This window comes from Quercus lobata, chromosome 5 (assembly GCF_001633185.2).
Source record: "Quercus lobata isolate SW786 chromosome 5, ValleyOak3.0 Primary Assembly, whole genome shotgun sequence".
In the NCBI taxonomy this organism is placed as follows: domain Eukaryota; kingdom Viridiplantae; phylum Streptophyta; class Magnoliopsida; order Fagales; family Fagaceae; genus Quercus; species Quercus lobata.
In genome coordinates, this window is record NC_044908.1 from 26,974,675 (window position 1) to 26,989,863 (window position 15,189).

The 15,189-nt window shown below is 35.3% G+C and overlaps 2 protein-coding genes across 2 annotated transcripts; both read right to left on the reverse strand.

Moving 5' to 3' along the window:
* Positions 1-1,820: 1,820 nt before the first annotated feature.
* LOC115991542 (root phototropism protein 3-like) lies at positions 1,821-5,307 on the reverse strand. The gene is made up of 2 exons (XM_031115300.1): positions 4,321-5,307; positions 1,821-2,634 (listed from the first exon to the last, which is right to left on the reverse strand). The coding sequence occupies exons 1-2, from the start codon at positions 5,149-5,151 to the stop codon at positions 2,098-2,100; spliced, it is 1,368 nt and encodes a 455-aa protein (XP_030971160.1). The 5' UTR covers positions 5,152-5,307; the 3' UTR covers positions 1,821-2,097.
* Positions 5,308-9,073: 3,766 nt separating this feature from the next.
* On the reverse strand, positions 9,074-14,547 carry LOC115989725 (plastidic ATP/ADP-transporter-like). Its single transcript, XM_031113558.1, has 5 exons — positions 13,566-14,547; positions 11,303-11,557; positions 10,569-10,712; positions 10,138-10,485; positions 9,074-9,829 (listed from the first exon to the last, which is right to left on the reverse strand). The coding sequence occupies exons 1-5, from the start codon at positions 14,331-14,333 to the stop codon at positions 9,464-9,466; spliced, it is 1,881 nt and encodes a 626-aa protein (XP_030969418.1). The 5' UTR covers positions 14,334-14,547; the 3' UTR covers positions 9,074-9,463.
* Positions 14,548-15,189: the final 642 nt, after the last annotated feature.

Below are 15,189 nucleotides of genomic sequence, written 5' to 3' on the forward strand. Positions count from 1 at the left end.
AATGTTAAGTGGGCCAGGATCACAAATACTCTGGCCCCACAATAATTATTACTATAGAAGAGTGTGTACTCCGTAATAAGCATCACCTATTTGCTTATATAAACAATAACTATTTTTCTTTTTACATTTTTTGTTATCAATAATCAATGTCGTTTAATGAAATTTCAAACTCTTTATGTGTATATTGATGGAGATCAACAGAAGTATTACTCATTCTTGTGTTGTCGTCCAAAGCGCAGCCAAAATTATATTAACTCATCCAATAATACTCGTCCATTGATGACTGGGTTATATAGCGAAAGGAGTTCTCTATAGACAAGATGATCTATAGATGACAAGTACATGGACAACCAAATTATACTTGGTGAATTTTGTGGAAATTCCTCTATTAGACTCACATAAGCAAAATACGACACATTGCATGATACGTGGAAGGAATTCCACATGCAACACTCCATATAGCCCATTTTCTTTATCAACCACCAACATCACCCACGGTGGTAGTGGATCTAAACAAGTAGACCCACGTCTAACTCTCTATAAAAAGGAGTAAATCCTATTCACCTAAGGTAAGTTTAGACCATTCACTATTTTCTTTCCTTATGTCCTAGAGAGAAAATTGACTCAACCATTAAAGGGTTCTTGGCCAGGTCACACCGGTCACCTTTGACAGTTCTTTCCTTTTTTTTTAGGATTCACAATCATTACAGTAACCCGAAGTATTTTAATCTACTGATTTTCATGCTTCATCATATATATATATATATATATATATATATGTATGTATGTATGTATTTATGTATATATAAAGCTTACAGAACTTTATGAAATTAAATTTTTTTTCTAATTTCTCTTCTTCTTTTTTTTATTTTTAAGAAAGGAAAAAGGATAGCCTAACAAAGATAAGTAGTAGTGGATAGAATTTTATTTCATCCAACTACGTAATAATTTCAAAGATTATATGTGTGCTTTTAGTCACATAATCTACTTAATAATCATATTACTTCATAAAATTTATTTAAATGATGTAATGAATTATGTGATTTAATAAACGTGGATAGTAGTTTGAATCGTAAAATAATTTGATTGGAAAGCTTATAATTAGAATTAGTAATATCCTACTTCCTTATATAAGGTTTAATTCTACAAATTCAAATCCCTTTATTTACACTAAGAAAAAAATATCGATGGTGAATCTATATCATAAGTGTTTATAATTTTTTTTTAAACAATACAATTTCTGGCATTACAGAATTGGATAATGCCATTAAATTTTAATTCTCTTACCAAAAACAAAAATGTATACATGCATTTCATTGGAGCAAACATTTTTCTTTATTATTATAATTTTCCACTTTTGCTTGCTATTATGGACCTCCATGATCCTAATTTGAGACCAACTAAGAAGCCTCCAAGCACTACTGGGCCGCAGCCTTTGGTCAAAAACTCAAAATAGCCACCATGAACTTTCTACGGAAAAGGGCCAAACAGTTCCCCAAAATTGTTTAGATCATTGACTTTGTCCAACTTTTTTTTTTCTTTTTTTTGAGGAATTTGTCCAACTTTCTCTCACTGCCCTATGTTGATTTTTATTATGCCAAAGAATATAATAAAATTCTCTTGTATGTCATTCTCAAATTTAATGTCTTCTTGGATGTACAAGAGAGTCACCTTTGCTTAGAATCAAGATAATTTTACTCTCTTCTTAAGCCAAAAAAATAAATAAAGAGAAAGACAAAAAATAAAGAACAATATAAAGATAATTTCACTCTCTTCTTTAAAATGGTAGAACTTATTTGTCATTGACATCAACACGGTAGTGAGTATTGACTTGGCAGTACGTAGTTTTTTTTTATTTAATAGCATCCAAAATATTACATAGATCAATTTTAAAATAATTCTTCTAAGGCTACACCATTTGTCATAATTTACTGAAGTAATCGATGGTGAGTGTTACACTGAGCGTCGAGCACATCTTTACCTAGACCTTCTCATATTACAAAGATAATTTTATTTTCCAGTCTCATTATGGCCAAAAAGTAAGAAAATAACCATGCAACATAATTAAACTAGTCAACTCCCAAGCTTCCTTTATTTTCAAGACATGGATTTCCTCCACTTGGGCTGGTTCCTCCTTTTCACAAGCTTGGTTTTCATATCCATAGGTGTTTGCCTCCCAAACCCAACCTCCTCCTCATGACCCTCCTCAGTTGTCTCAACCACACTCACACTCTTGAATGTAGGCATTCCAAACATCTTCCACTTGAAAGTTCCCTTCTTCTTTTCCAGAAGCCTCTCTATTTGTACTTGCATGGAGTTGCACTGGCATTGAAGCCTAAGAACATCGTCCTTCAACTTCCTTATCTCCATTTGTTGAGACATCATTTCACGCTTGGAATGGCATCGAGCCGGGGCTTCAAGCCCCGGATTTGGACTCCTAGTGCCACTGAAAGAGCCACTCCAATCCATAGGGCGACTAAGCTTGCTTTGCTCGGAGAAGATCACTTGGATTACAGCTCGGACAGGCAAGCGTTCGTTTTGGGCTGCGTGGAGAGATGCCTCTGGTGAGAGTTTTCGACTGTCAATTAGTCTGCAGAGATTCTTTCTTTCTTGCTTTGATGTGCTGGGATGTGCCTGCCAAGATGCAAATGTAATTTCCACAATGTATAGGCATGAATTATTCTACTACGTGCGGGAGTTCATTTAAAAAATGAAATCAAATGAATAGATTATAAAGGAATTAGATGGAATGGAATAAAGTATTTTTTTTCTTGTGTTTTTGAAAGTTTATAAAAGAAAGAAAGGAATAGAAATAATTTTTTTTTTTTTTTTTAATTTCATGTTCATTACATTTTATTTATGATTTAATGAAATGAGAATAACAACATAATTTCTCCTCAATTAATGAGGAAAAATGGATTGAGCTGTCCTTTTCTAGGAGGAATTAACATGAAGGAATGAAATGAAATAAGCATTCACTCATAATCATTTCATTCTTTTATATAAAACTTACAAATAGGGAAATATATGTTGAGTTTGGTAACATTAGCTTGCAACCTAGTGAGGTATTAAAATAGTTGAATGTATGTTGAAATTGTTAGAGCAGAATGTGGTTAACTGTTTGTTTGTCCACTTTTATGAATCCTTAACATGACCCCTTGCCCGAGGTAAAGGTCACCCCCAATCACCACAATGTTGGGTAGCCATCAAACTTTTGTTGAATAGATTGGGGTTCCCACAAATAACACAAACAGTGAAGTCTCCTTAAAAATCAACACAATCAAATTTCTTCTCTCAAACACCTGCTGTTAGCCATAATGTGTGAAGACAAACAAAAAATAAGTACTAACAATTGAATGCAAACCAAGCTAATCGTATGCAAGGAGTAACAATGTTAATTCATGGACTGAACATTCTAACAAGAAACAATATATTATGTTCCCTAATCTTTTATGAGATCAGAAACTTTTATTTCATGTATTTTCTCGAAATGATTTATGTATTTGAAGAATAATTAAGTTTCATTTTCTATTTCTTTTTTCGTTTCTTTATATTGATCTTGGACCACATCATGTCATCCATATCGAAAAGTTATTTGAGCAGTATAGAGAAGGTTTGCACATGCATGGCATAGTTAATATTTGGAAGGGAATCAATTCCCTTTAAGCCAGAGGCAAATTGTATCCTAAGTTGGGAATAGAGATGTTGTGAGCATCTCCTAAGCAATTGGTTGTTAGTTACCCTTACGTTGAAGTACGTACGACCCCTTTTTCCATTCCAAATTTAACCTTTAGACACCAACTTTCACATGCTCATAAGAGGACAATACAAAAGCCAAATTTGAGGGGAGAAATCTAGCTTATTGTAATGAAGATAAATGGCATTGATGTCAATTTACTTCGTACGTACCCCTGAAAGACCCAGGCCACCTAACCTTTCTAGGCTTCAGAAGAAGAATCTTTTGTTGGTGACAACACAATTAAATGTCCCAGAAAAGGTTTTAGCCTTATGTAGAATGTCCTATATTTCACACTCTTTCTTGAGTGTTACTCTTTTTTGGGTAAAAATTAGTCATTTACTTATTACTAAAGCCTAGGGTAATACACTAAAACATATGGTCAACATTCAAACTTGGGATAAAAGCTATAAATTAACCTATCCTAAGCTAGCCTAAATTGTTTCTTTCTGAACCTACTAGAGATAATCTGAAAGATTGCTTCTTCATTTTTGGTGCACAAATGATTTAGGCTACAAATTAAACACAAATCTTTATGTCCTAGTGATCATCTAGGCTCTAATTAACATAAAAATGTAACTTACTTTGAGATGAGTATCAACGGCTCGGTATAATCCATCATCTGTGGCACGAGCATGGCTAGGGAGAGCTCCGGCAAGTGCAACAAATTCCGACATGCTCAAATTGGAATCCAAAGCTGCCTCAGCAAGATAACAATCCACAAGCTTAGCCACCTTAATCAATGCAGCACCACTTTTAGCAGCCTCATCCAAACTCACAAACCTCTTCACCAACCTAATAACAAGCTCAACATCTAGCAGAGTCCCACAAGTGTGACTAAACGATGGTATCATTATCTCCTTCAAAGAAGCTTGGTCAAGTTGCCATGATATGCGTTTCTCAAGCTCATTTCGATAGCTAGGCTCAACATTAACCATGTTGGCAGTCCGAAGGAGGCGAAGGAGGAAGTTGCATGGGATGGAATCCTTGTCAGGAGGGAGAACTCCCACTAGGGTTTCCACAAAGAACCTCTTCTTCATCCATGAAGCAGTGATGCTTTCTGGGGATTCATTACCGTTTGTTAGGCTCTTCTCGGCCACATTGACGTTAAAGTCACCACCGGATAGATCTGGTAGCCATTTGGAAGCATAGTGAGTGATTATGGAACCAATTAGGTCAGGATGAACACCCTTGGCCTTAATGCCTGAAAGGGTTTTGACAAAGTAGTCCATATCAAGGATACATGCATCATCAAACCAGCATTCAGCCGCAAATTGGGATAGTTTTCCCGGGAAATTGATGGATTCTTGTAAGGATTGCTTCTTCATTTTTGGTGCACAAGTTTTTGGAGGAGTGGCTAGTGGGGGATATCCTTGATGTACTAAATTTAGGAGTGGCTTTTTTGGGGAGTTCATGTGTCATATATATGCAAATATGAGAGTAAAGCAATGGCACAGTGCATAGAGGTTCTCTACTTTTTTAGGCTGAGATTCTTGTAGATTTTTCTTACCGTTGGAGTGTTGGAGCTTGTGAGGATAAATGATGTGTGAGAGAATTTTCTGTTCGAGGTCACTTTCAGTCTTAGGTGGTGTTATAATTGATTTTGTTCTCCATGCCAAAGAGTTAAGAGTATTTCACTGTTTTGCTTTTAATAAAGTTTGTCCTCTTCTCTCTTTTCCGTTAGATTTTTCCCCAACTTAAGCATGGACGTAGTGCAATTGTAAGGAAGCCTGAAAAACTATATTGGATGATCTTTTGTTTGTGGGTGCAAAGCAAAGCCAGCACAAAGCCATTATCTAACTATGCAACGCAGTTTCCCTTTCCCAGAAAAAAGAAAAAATCAGTCTCTTTCTCAAAATCATTATGAGAAAAATCAAATTGAGTGGTCCATTTTACCTCTTATTCCTATACCTTCCTATTACAATCCGTGCATAATAAAAATGGTATAATCAGTGGCGATGTTATTCCGATCACAATGTATTATTTTTTAAAAAAAATTGTGAAAATGTAGTATCACTCATGGTTAAGAAACTTATTAAAGGCAGTCAAGTTCAATGATCATTGTCAAGAAATGTACGAGTGATGGGAAGGAGATGGGGTGGCGCATGGATATGCCGAATTGTATGAATCTTTGCACGCTACAACCAACATGTGAATCACAGTTTTGTTGGTATTGAACCAAACAACTGCGGCTCTGAGTGAACAAGGGTCCACTGTGATTTTGGCCCACAGCCTAAGGGTACTCCTGATGAATACGCCTGAGGCTCATTCTTTTTTATGAAGATGCTTTAATTAGCCTCATTCAATGCCAGCTATTGCCACTGATGTAATGGGCTCATCAGCATTTATAGCACAACAAGGCACATATCAAAATTATCTGGAGGAAGGCACATGCATATTGGTGTCTAAATCGTGAGCTACAGTTGGCCCATTTAATTATACTGGCTGAACCTATAGTCAATTTCTATACAATACTCAACAAAATTGCCTTGTCTTGTATGACTATCAGAGCCTTGCCGACTTTTCTGGCACGAGAGGAAGAGAGAACTTACGAAGTTATGATTGCTGAATAAATTGTGCTGATCTTCCATTCTCTCCAAAGAGTAAATTGCCTTCCAACATGTGAAAGGGTACAAGGTTCACTGTTCCACTCTTCGGGTATGAGTTCGTGTTAGACTTCTTGGTTCATATGATAAAATAAATAAATATACATGTGGGTTGAGAATATACTCACTATAGAACATAAGGTCTTGTTTGGATTTTGGTGAACTGAGTTAACAAAACTGTTAACTGAGTTTTGTTAACTCATAACCCAAAATCTGTGGGGCCCACAGGCATGAACATTGTTTGGATGATTTTCTCTCAATTCACTCAGTTAACAAATCTCACTTTTTTGAGATATGGGTTAACAAATTCAAAAACAGCCCATATGTGTTTTCAAGTTATGGGTTATGTTAACTTGGTGGCAATTTTCGTAATTTTTCAGCACAATTGGGTCCCATAGTAGTGTGTAGTCCCATAATTTACTTACTCGAATACACAAATTTGAGACCTAAATCGCACCCATACAGAAAATACTCTTGAGTGAGAGAGAGAGAGAGTTCTCAGTGTGTGATGGTGGCTACCTGTTTGGTGGGTTTCAGGGGTGGAGGTGTTGCAGCAGACGGAGCTGTAGAGTCCTCTTCAAGTTGTGGCGACACTCGGGTTCAAGGAAAAGGAAGGAGGATGATGTGTTAGGGAGAGAATGGCAACAGTGCATGTGGGCAAGGATGGAGGAGTTGAATAATCAATGGTCTTTTGGCTTTGAGGTTTGAGAGGTGTAGATAACAGAGGAGTTAGGGAGAGAATGGAGAGAGAAGCTGATGAGATTTTTTGTGGGAAGGGTGTGAAGAGGAGAGAGGTATTACACGCGGGTAGGGCTTGGCCATTGTAGAGCATAGCAATGCAATCAATGCTATGTGGGACCCAAATAGTGATAGAAAGTTGGGATTTAAATTTGAGATAACTATGAGAATAAACTGCCAAACGAGCATATGAGTGAGTTTTGGGTTTTATTGAATTAGAGTTATGAGATATTGGGATATGAGTTTAAGTGAGGAGATTTAAGTTATGAGTGTTGAGATATGAGTTATTGACAAGCCAAACAGAGCCTAAGAGACCCATTTAGATCATACTTTCCAAAAGAGAGATGTTACGTCTACAACATTTTTACAACAAATCACAAGTGGTTAATTGTTATTGGTTCAAATTTGAAACTAACACTAAGATTACTTTTTTGCCCCAATAATAACAACCTACCACTTAGGGTTTGTTGTAAAAATATTGTAGACATATCATTTCTCTTTCTAAAATATCTAGAAAATCAAAAATCAATAACTATCTCAAAGTTTGAACTTAAAGATATTACAACATTTTTACAACAAATCACAAGTAGTTAATTGTTATTGGTTCAAATTTGAAACTAACACTAAGATTACTTTTTTGCCCCAATAATAACAACCTGCCACTTAGAGTTTGTTGTAAAAATGTTATAGACATATCATTTCTCTTTCCAAAATATCTAGAAAATCAAAAATCAATAATTATCTCAAAGTTTGAACTTAAGGATATGTTTGGTACACTGAATGTGAATTACAATAGGAATGGTAATCTTTATTACCAGGAATAAAAGGTGTTGTAATGGAATAACTAAATTTATTCATTAATTTGGTTGTGAGTTATAACATTAGAATAAAACTTATGATCTATTTTAGAAAATATCTCATTCATACAAATATATTTCCTAGAAAATAATATATTTTAAATTTTAGAGAGATGAGTTATTTTTTTTATGATTTTTTATTTCCATAATTGTTAAGTGGATATGAAAAGTTTATTTATTTGGAAACATATTAATGTTAGAAATTATTACATCTAGTAAGGAATAGCTATTACAACCATTTTAGAGAGGAATAGTTATTCCTCATTTTAAAGAATAGCTATTCATAAAGAATGACTATTCCCTGTAATAAAAATATAACCAAACTATGGAATAGCTAAACCATAGAAATAACTATTACATTACAATGCCTATACAGTCTACCAAACGTGTCCTAAGTTTTTTATATTATAGTTCAAAAAACGAAATGCAACTTCAAATTTTATACTATCTCAAAATTTAGCTAACAATTGGACATTTAGCAAAAACTTATAATAAAATAAAAAATAATTTAAAAAAAAAAAAAAAAGTTGTTACAATTGGACAAATATGCATCCATATATTTGAGTGCTTTATATTGGGCTGTCTTATTAATTTTGACAATTTAAGGTTGTACTCTAAGTCTCTAATCTAAGCCAATGCATGAAAAATGTGGCACTCATTAGCCCAAAACCCAAACAACACTTGAAAACTATGCGCAACCCACTATGGCACCCAAAGCCCACAAGGGGAGACCCAGATCTAGTTTCAGACAAGACTGAATTTGCCGAAACAGTTAGGTACAAACTATGTTTCTTCCCAACTTTGCTTGTTCTAGCAAAAGACTACTCAGTAGACCAAAAACTAAATACAAATCGCCTTTTGCTTATCAACAATGCCAGAACTAGACCAATGCAAGAAATGAATGCAAAATTAATCTTGCCAGATTCCTAATCAAGAAAATACAGCGAGCATATAACCTGAAAAGTTCAGCATAGTACCTATAAAATCAGTCTCAGACTAAGTGTGAGTTTGGATAGCGCCTTTGCGTGTTTCCAATGTATCTACATCTTTTTTCTATAGGTCTCATAGACTATTCACAGGACCCGCAAATACAAATTTCAGCAAATCTAACTTTAAAATTGGATCCCACATCATTATTCACACATTTAAAAATTATTTCACTACAGTGTTCTCAGTTTTCGGCAATAAACAATATCCAAACAGACCCTACCCTAAATAAAAGTAATCTCAATGGAAGCTATCATTGATGATACATTTACAACAAGAAATTTTCATAACAATACTAAATAAAAGAAAGTACCAACTCTCATCGACATAATTCAACAAAGAAATTCTACAAGGCAGAGAAACTTGAAACTAAACAGCTTGTAAGCTCATTATATATGGAAAACTCGACTTAAAAAACATTTCAATGGAATGCTTATTTTTTAAGTACGGTAAAATTCTATAACCAATAATTCACCTAATGCTGCATCTCATCTGCTCCACTTATTCTCCTGATCAGGACCCCAATGGAAGAGAAATTTTTAAATATTTTGGGGGGCTGAGGTTTCGGATGAACTGCTTGGGGAGTCATTGGTCGTAGGGTTCAGTGCTGAGCCACTTGCAAGAGAACCATTCCCAGTTGCATTTTCAGCCACCACTGGAATCTTGACAGCCGCTCTTTCCATCTCCTTCTCAAGCTCTTCCTCTTGTCGTAATGCAGTAAACTGGGTGTCCAAAGACTTGGCTGCTCCTAACCAAGCAAGAACGATCACCAAAAGTATCCCTCCAAGGTAAGGAGTTGAATTTGCAAGTGACCCAAAGGTTAAGATCATAAACTGCTGAATCAGAGCACCGCCAGACTTCCCCAATGGGTTGCAAACGACATCAATTGCTGCCTTCCCTTTAACCTATAGGAAGCAATAAATAGGCAAAGTGAACAAAGTAAGCCTCAGAAGATGAATATTAGCAAATTGAAGTTGGAATAACTTCTTACAATGATTAATCAAAAATTGGAAAAATATATACTCTAATGAATTTTCAGAAATGTTCACATCTCCCCAATTTGATGACATTTTAAGATTCACACAATTTTTCCCTTTTCTTATTCGTAGAACCTAAGTTAATTAAGAGTTTTTATTTCAAGATTTGCTTAACATCACTGAAACCAATTTAGGTCAATGTTAAGAACCCTGACTAGCGAGTAAAGTGTACAAACCTTGGTTTCCTCGTCCAAGGGAATATAAGCCATCTCTTTGCAAGGATCAAATAAGCTATACTTGGCACTCTTACTGAAGATGTTTTGCATGGCACCCACATATACAGCTGCAAGAAGAGGAGTCATCCCAATCGATGCAAGACCAGGTGCAAGTGGACCCCCAAATAAAATCAAAGAAAAGAAACCAACTCCTGTCAGAAGCAGGACTGTGGGTGTGATCTTGGCAGCGACTCCCCATCCATATTTGTCAAATATATATTGGCTGAGCAACATCATCGTAAAAGTAGCTATTCCAGTGGCAGTTGAGAAGTCACCCATAAAGGAAGAGTACTCATTTGGGCTTGGAAACTGCACAATTTAGAGAGTAAGAAAGATACTAACTAAAAAGCTAATTGGGAGACAACGATCAGGACAACCCATTGTTAGTTTACCTGAGCTTTGAGCTTAGATTTCCATGTAACCTCAACAAGGTTGATGCTAATACCATATGCAACCACCAAAGTGGCAAGATCCCTAATGTATCTTGAAGAAACCAAGAATTTTAAGCTATCCATTGTCCCCATTTTGGGCTTCTCCTGCAACAAGAAAAAAATACCTATCAACATATAGATAACCATATTAACTATGGGGGATCTATCTAGTCTACACATGCACATGTACTGTTGTCTATCAGCATTATGTTTAACATACCCAGAAAGCTTAACAATTAACAACATTGATGTAATGAAACATATCATATTTTAGTAGCTTTCTGGCTATTTAGTTCCATAGTAAAGAAAGAGTGCCATGTTAAGCAGTGGTAAAGAAATAAATGGAGAATCAGCACAATATGAACGTTTGACATCAAACAAACACACATGTACTTGGTCATTTGAAGTTTTTGGGCTTCAAAAACTGAGTTTAAGATAAGGGCATACCCTCATAATCTGAGAGTGTGTTTGAGAACCCATTGCAAAATAAATTTTGGGCCCATTTATTTGATAAAAATCACATTTTGCGAAAGCACAAATTTGAAACTTTTTCCAAAATTACTTTTTGGGACTTAAAATGACTTCCAGCTATTAGTGTCAACAAACAGACCCTTGCGTTGACTAAAAGATCAACATGTAACTGGGAAATATAAAAATTTTAAAAATATATTTTGAGTTTCCTAGCAGCACATTACCTTCTTACTCTTGCTACGGGTTGGAAGAGGAACATAAGTATTCACCCACCAGTACAGGAAACAGATTGCAAACCCCATCAACACCACAATGCTCATCATTCCTTTGAGAGAAACGGCCCAACCATCAACACCAGGACCCAAATTTTTCCTCAAATTGGAGAAATACTTCACTGTACGACCAGAGAATATAAGAGCAACATTTGCCCCAAGACCAAACAGGGGATAAAATCTTTTTGCTTCATCAACTGTAGTTATCTACACAAAAAAACCAGCAATAGATTAGAGATTGACGGAAGGAAGGTAGAGACCATTATAAGTAATATAAAGAAAAATGTATACAATGCTATTGAATTCATTTGATATTCTCAAAGAACTAATCAAAATGACTTCTTTAAGTGCTAGAAAATAAAGTGAATATTAAAATATTTTTTAGAATTTGAATGTAGTTGTAAGATTGAATTCTTTTCTTCCTGTTACAACCTTTTGCTGATCTTCTCAAAGTACCCTTTTTTTTTAAATAAAAATAAAACAAGGTTTGGACCCAAAGGGAGGAGGGGTAATGAGAGACTCAACTAGAGACCTCCACTTCGTGAGGCATGATTCCCAGCAGCTACCTCAAAGTATTATATTAATACTTTAATGCTCAAATTCATCAAAAAAAAATTTTGAGCAATGCTTACATTATGAGAAATGGTGACAGCTACTTTCAAAGGAAAACTGCTAGGAAATTTTCAAATCGTTCCCTTTTACACTTCAGTTTGTCCAAAATATACACAATTTGCACTCGTAAACAGAACAAATTCCTGTCGGTAGCCTCTTTATCACCAACTGTAAGAGTATTTTTGAATATTAGAGTCAACCACCATTGTTTTCAATGTCCATCAACTAATTAATCATATATTTGAAACCACCATTTTTTTAATTGGTAAGTCCACGGCCACCCAAGACCTCACCATCCATCCCACTATTATGGAAGAAGGAAGTGCCATCTGAGCTAGAGCTCATTGGCAAAAACCACCACTTAATAATATTGGATAAGGAATATATAGTGGGAGTAGGAAATACTAGTTATTTGTATAATTAAGAACATATTAATTTTTGTACTGTGAGAGAAAAGAATGTTTTTAATTTGTTTAATGAAGACATAAAAGGTCTGCAATCCTTCTAAGAAAAGAGGGTTTAGATACAAGGTGCAAGGTAAAACTAACGAAATCATTCCATAAGCAAGAGTTGCAAGGGAGAGCAGCAGCGTTATAAATAAATTACTACCGTAACAAGAGTAGTAGGGTAGGAACTATGTGACCATCAAGAAAGTATACTAAAACTTATTCCTCCTTTTTTTCTTTTTTTATGACGTGGAACCTCACCAAGGCAGGGCCTTTTGCTTCAGAGCAAGATCAAACTTCCACACTGATGCGGACAGCAAGACATGCCTTGGAAACCAACGGTTTGAGGTCCAAAGTTAAAAGCAGAAACAAGAACCATTCACAATTGCCCAAATTATAGTATCATCTAGAGGCATGAACTAGGTGCAGAATTGCCAGTGAGATAATATCATCAACATATCTATCATATCTAGCAAATAAAATTCATGTAGCATATGATATCCTACTGTACACAACCTAGGAATATCATTCCAACCTTCAAGCATCCTCTAAATCTCAGGAAATTAACCATCTCTAAAGTAGCAAAAAATTACCTGTCCAGTGCCTACATAAAAAAATTTAAAAAAAAAAATGTTCATGGAATTTAAAAAATAAAAAGCTAGTCAGATATTCACATATCCGGTAATCATTGAATATACTATTGGATAAGGCCTTCAATTTCATATTCCAAGAAAAAGCCATCTCATGAGGAAAGCACTAGTATTCTACAAGGATTTTTATCTGAAACACACCCATGTAAAGATGCTGATATTCACCAAAGCCTAGACCTTCCCCCATAGGAGTAGATAGAAAAAGACAATTTAATACCCTAATCAAACAGGTAACTAATATGAAATATCCATCTTGCCAAGTTCAAACTATAGGGAGTTATGCTTTAGTGTTTGAGCAGCCTGCAGGAAGGAAATAATTAGCAAGCTCTAACACAAGATACCTTGAATTTTATATATAATAAATCATATACCATATCAAAAGCCATCGTTCTCACATCAAAATCAATACCGGAATCTAAAAGAAAATAATTTATATAAAAATAAAAATAAATAAATAAAATCATGCAGAATATTTATTACATATACTTCTTGTGAAAATTGAATTACCTGATTGGCAAAACCCCAAAACAGAACTGAAACCACCACACTCCCCCAAAGTTCAGCCATGACATAGAACAAACAGAAGGACCAGATCCTCATAATAGCAAGAGGACCAAGGAACCTCGGGCCAAGTATGTTGAGAAGCTTATCAGCAAAGGCCTCAGGGTGGATATAATTGTTGAGAGGATAGAGGAAAAACCCAAATGCCCCAAAGAAGGCAATGAAAGGAAGAATAACAGTATAGAAGAGGGCCTTCTTAGACAACACATTAGCCAATTTGGTGTACAACAACATGAACCCAATAGCCATAGGCAAGTTCACCCAAGTTTTCAGAAATGGTATAATCTCAGCACTACTCCCTTTGGCTGTCACAACCAAAACGTCCTTTGTATCTCTGAGGATTGTGTAGTTGAAAAGGATACAAAAGAACATCAACCCAAGGGGTAGAATCTTCTTCAAGGTAGTAACCTCAACACCCAATATCTTTGGCTTCTCAATTTCTACCTCACCAGTAAATACTGGCTGCCCATCAGCTGCAGCAGCAGCCTCAGCTCTGCAGACAAACAAGTTCCCACCTTTATGGGAAAACCCATGAGTTTTTGATTCAAACGCACCGAGTTTTTGTAACCCATTTGAAGATAGAGAAAACCCACCATAGGGTTTTGGTTTGGGTGTGAAAAATCTATGCTTTAAGCCCTGTGATGATTGAAAAACCCTGGCTTTGGGGTTTGGTGGCAGAGAGAGAAGCCCTTTGGCCTTTAGAACAGCCTCCATGTCTCTCTTTAGGTCCCTTCAAGAAAAACCCAAGACTTGGTTTTTTTTCAAGAGGAGAACATGAAGAGAGACACAGATAAGGGAGTGAGGGAGAGGCTAAACCAAAGAGAGAAAGAGAGAGAGATAAGGTGGCTAGGAAATGAATATTTTTTTCACAGTGCGAGAGGCATTGGGGCAGAGAGAAGAGGGGGTATACAAATATCCTTTTATATTAATGGAGAAACCAAACCCTCAAGGGATTTGAAGATGAAAAATACAAAACCACAATAAAAATCAGAAATTTCAAATTTAAAAAAATTTATGGAGTTGAAATTTTTGGACACTTTTTGTTTTTTCTCTTTCTATATTACAGAACAGGGTTCATTGGAAGGCGTAAGGTACAAGTGTCAGGAAGAAGTTGGTTTAATTTTCTTTTTTTATGGTAATAAAGTTGGTTTAAGATCTAGTAATCTGTTTCTCACCAAAAAAAAAAAAATCTAGTAATCTGATAATAATAAGATAAATTTTCTCATTTTTCATCAGCTCAACGTGGAATTGAAGAGCTATGTTAGTGAGACAAAAAAAAATCTATAATTTTTGTCACGATTGGTCTCATAACAAGTAATAAGAGGTAAGAATAAAATTGTCCGCATATTCATCTACGAAAAAATATAAAGTTTTCTAATGGACTATATCATCTGTCCACTATTCCACTAAAAAACTTCTATCTATTTAAAATTATTGAATCAGTAATCAGTTTTTGTTCAAAAAAATTTTCTAATTTAGTAATTTTAAACATGTGTGAGTCTTTTAGTGGAATAATGAATCACGTCACTTGTAGTGAAATGATGTACCACGTCACTTATCCACCATATAG

Coding starts and splice junctions, on each gene's coding strand:
- LOC115991542 (XM_031115300.1), bottom strand. CDS start 5,151: ATGAACTCCCCAAAAAAGCCACTCCTAAATTTAGTACATCAAGGATAT. Junction 2,635..4,320: donor CCGTTGATACTCATCTCAAA/GTAAGTTACATT, acceptor GCATCTTGGCAG/GCACATCCCAGCACATCAAA.
- LOC115989725 (XM_031113558.1), bottom strand. CDS start 14,333: ATGGAGGCTGTTCTAAAGGCCAAAGGGCTTCTCTCTCTGCCACCAAAC. Junction 10,713..11,302: donor CCCGTAGCAAGAGTAAGAAG/GTAATGTGCTGC, acceptor TTCTTGTTGCAG/GAGAAGCCCAAAATGGGGAC. Junction 10,486..10,568: donor AATCTAAGCTCAAAGCTCAG/GTAAACTAACAA, acceptor TAAATTGTGCAG/TTTCCAAGCCCAAATGAGTA.